The sequence below is a fragment of the Octopus bimaculoides genome, chromosome 3 (genome assembly GCF_001194135.2).
Source record: "Octopus bimaculoides isolate UCB-OBI-ISO-001 chromosome 3, ASM119413v2, whole genome shotgun sequence".
NCBI lineage: Eukaryota > Metazoa > Mollusca > Cephalopoda > Octopoda > Octopodidae > Octopus > Octopus bimaculoides.
The window spans coordinates 70,395,789-70,398,375 of record NC_068983.1 but is presented as its reverse complement, the minus strand read 5'-3'; the positions used below and the strand labels follow the sequence as shown (position 1 = coordinate 70,398,375).

Sequence of the window (2,587 nt, the reverse complement as noted above, 5' to 3'; positions counted from 1 at the left end):
TATATATATATATATATATATATATCACTTTTATCTCTGAAAATGCATAGTTTGAAATGTTGGCAAATACCAAATGTTCTTCATTTGTAAATTAATCCTTATAGTGATCTGAATGGATAGATTAGTAATAATAAGAAAAGAATATTTACAAAGACAGTTAAAATGTCAGAAACACTATACAAGGAATCACAGTTTAGTAGTAGATGTATGTAGTAGTGATGGTAAAAAAATTATGGTGGTGATGGTGGCAATCATAGTAGTGGTATTATTATTTGAAGCATTAATGTTAGTGGTTAATACTCAATCATTGTAGTAGTAGTAGTAGTAGTAGTGTAGGTTAAGCTGCTATGCTGGTGGTAGGAGCAGTGATGGTAGGAGCAGTGATGGTAGTTGAAGTAATGGTATTTCGAGTGGTTGGTGGTGGTAGTGATGGTGGCTGCAGGAGAGTTGATGGCTGTGGTAGGTGTTAATAGACACAGTTTTAATTATATCAACACCAATATTCCTTAATTATTTTATCTAAGAACAATATAATTAAAAATGCTTGTGGTAATCGTTATGATGGTATTGTTGTTGGTGGTTAGGGATGGTGGCGCTGTGGGTGGTTAGTCTTAGTGGTAGGGACAACAGTTGTGGTGTTGATTTTGGTTGGGTTGGTGTCAGTGGTAATTGTAGTCATAGTTGTCACCATTATGATGGTGGAAGAGGGATGGAAATGATGGTGGGTGGGTGGGGGCACTAAATGGTACTGTTAGTGGTTGTTGTGGTGGTGATGATGATGGTGATGGTAGTCATAGTATTAATATAATTTAAGATTGTGGTGGTGAGATCACTGATGGTAAAGAGTAATGGGGAGTGTAGTGATGGTGGTGATGGTTGTAGCAACAACAACAACAACAACAATAACAGCAGCAGTAATAGTAGCAAAGAATGGAAAATGTACCAGTGATAGAAACAATGATGGTTATGAAAGTTCTATGAGGTTTATCTCTTCTTATTTTTTGGCTTCCTCATTTATAGTTCAATTTATATATATATTTTTTTTTTTGCTTTTTGTAGGGGAGATTGCTTTAACAAAGTGATGCAATAACAAAAACAAAACAAAATTTTAAAATATTAAACGTATATATGCATATATATATAGTTATATATATATATGTAGTTATATATGTAAATATGTGTATGCATATATGTGTGTGTGTGTGTGTGTGTGTATGCGTGTATATATATATATATTCATTTATTTATGTTTATGAATTTGTTTTGCAAGAATCTTGATGTGAAATTGTGTGTTGAAACAGATCTTGTTATATTTCGAGATGGTCATTTTCTTTTTTGTTACTAAATAAGCGCATGCCCTATATATTTGTTCTTCACTTGTTCATTACCATTCTTATTTTATGTCTATTGTTTGGAAATTTTTTGTCACATACCTGTGAGGTCTTCAGTAACTTTCCATCCTATATGTCTCTTCCTGTTCAGAACATGTGGAATGGAAAGTCACTGAAGAGGCCACAGGTGTGTGATGAAAGACTTCCTCACATTGAACATAAAAGAACAGTAATAAACAAGTAAAGAATGAATACATATAGTGCATGTGTTTATTTGGCAAGAAAAACAAAAAACTTGACCATCCCAAAATTTAACAATGTATATGTATGTATATATGTGTGTGTGAATATATCTGCATTATACATATGTGTGTGTGTGTGTTTTATTATATATATGGATATCAACATACATATGTGTGTGTATACATACATGTGTACGTATATTGCATGTATATGTGCGTGTTATTATTTTGTGTGTGTCTGCATACATAGAAACCCAGCCAACCAGTCCGTGATGAATAAGTCTGCCATGATAAGAATCTTGTCACTAGATCATCTGTGCAATATCTTACATTACACAGATAGACATAGATAAAGAGTCAAAGAGAGAGAGAGAGAGAGAGAGTGAGAGAGAGAGTGAGAGAGAGAGAGCAAAAGACAGAAAGAGACAGTGAGAAAAAGAGAGATATAGATACAGAGAAAGAGAGAAAGACAGAGAGAGAGACCATGTTTACCAGCCCCAATATGACAGCACTCAAAGTGTATCAGAAACACTTTTTTTTTTATCTTCATTCTTGTTTTGATTGATTTTGAACTATTTTTGTTTGTTAGTAACTGTTGTTTTTATAGTTTCTGTCCTATTATTTGTGTATCACAGGCTGCTTGCTGGTTTAGAGCTTGGGGGGTAATTTTGGCTTTCTTTCTTTTTTTTTTTTTGGTTGTTTTTTTTTTATTCAGAAGTTAACATGCAGCAGGAAGGTAGGTAGTAGTGACCGATGGTGATGGTGGTGGTGCAACAACTGTGCAGCAAGAGTAAATGTGATCGAAGTTTTTAAGTTCCACCGATGCTTAAACTTGGCAGCTTTGGTATTATGGACCTTGTCTGCTGCATAAAAAAGAAATTGAAAGCAGTTAGAATAGAACACTGAACCGAGATTAGGGGTTTGTGGGGGGCAGGGGTGGAATTTTATAATCAGAAGGCGACTGGAAGGAAAAAAAAAAAGAGGTTGAAAAGAAAAAGGAGAACTAAAAAGAAA

The 2,587-nt window shown here is 34.1% G+C and overlaps 1 protein-coding gene across 4 annotated transcripts in view; it reads right to left on the bottom strand.

The window, feature by feature from the left end:
- LOC106883361 (regulator of G-protein signaling 7) overlaps positions 1-2,587 on the bottom strand; it is a 483,378-nt gene that overhangs the window by 40,808 nt on the left and 439,983 nt on the right. For 2 of the 4 annotated variants that reach the window (XM_052966211.1, XM_052966214.1), the window contains one exon: positions 50-2,436. The exons of 1 other annotated variant lie outside the window; for it this stretch is intronic. In XM_052966211.1, coding sequence (XP_052822171.1) covers positions 2,383-2,436 — 54 coding nt within the window. In that variant the 3' untranslated portion in view covers positions 50-2,382. Of the gene's footprint in view, positions 1-49; positions 2,437-2,587 lie in introns of those variants that run through there. One more of the 4 variants, XM_052966212.1, reaches the window with a different exon arrangement.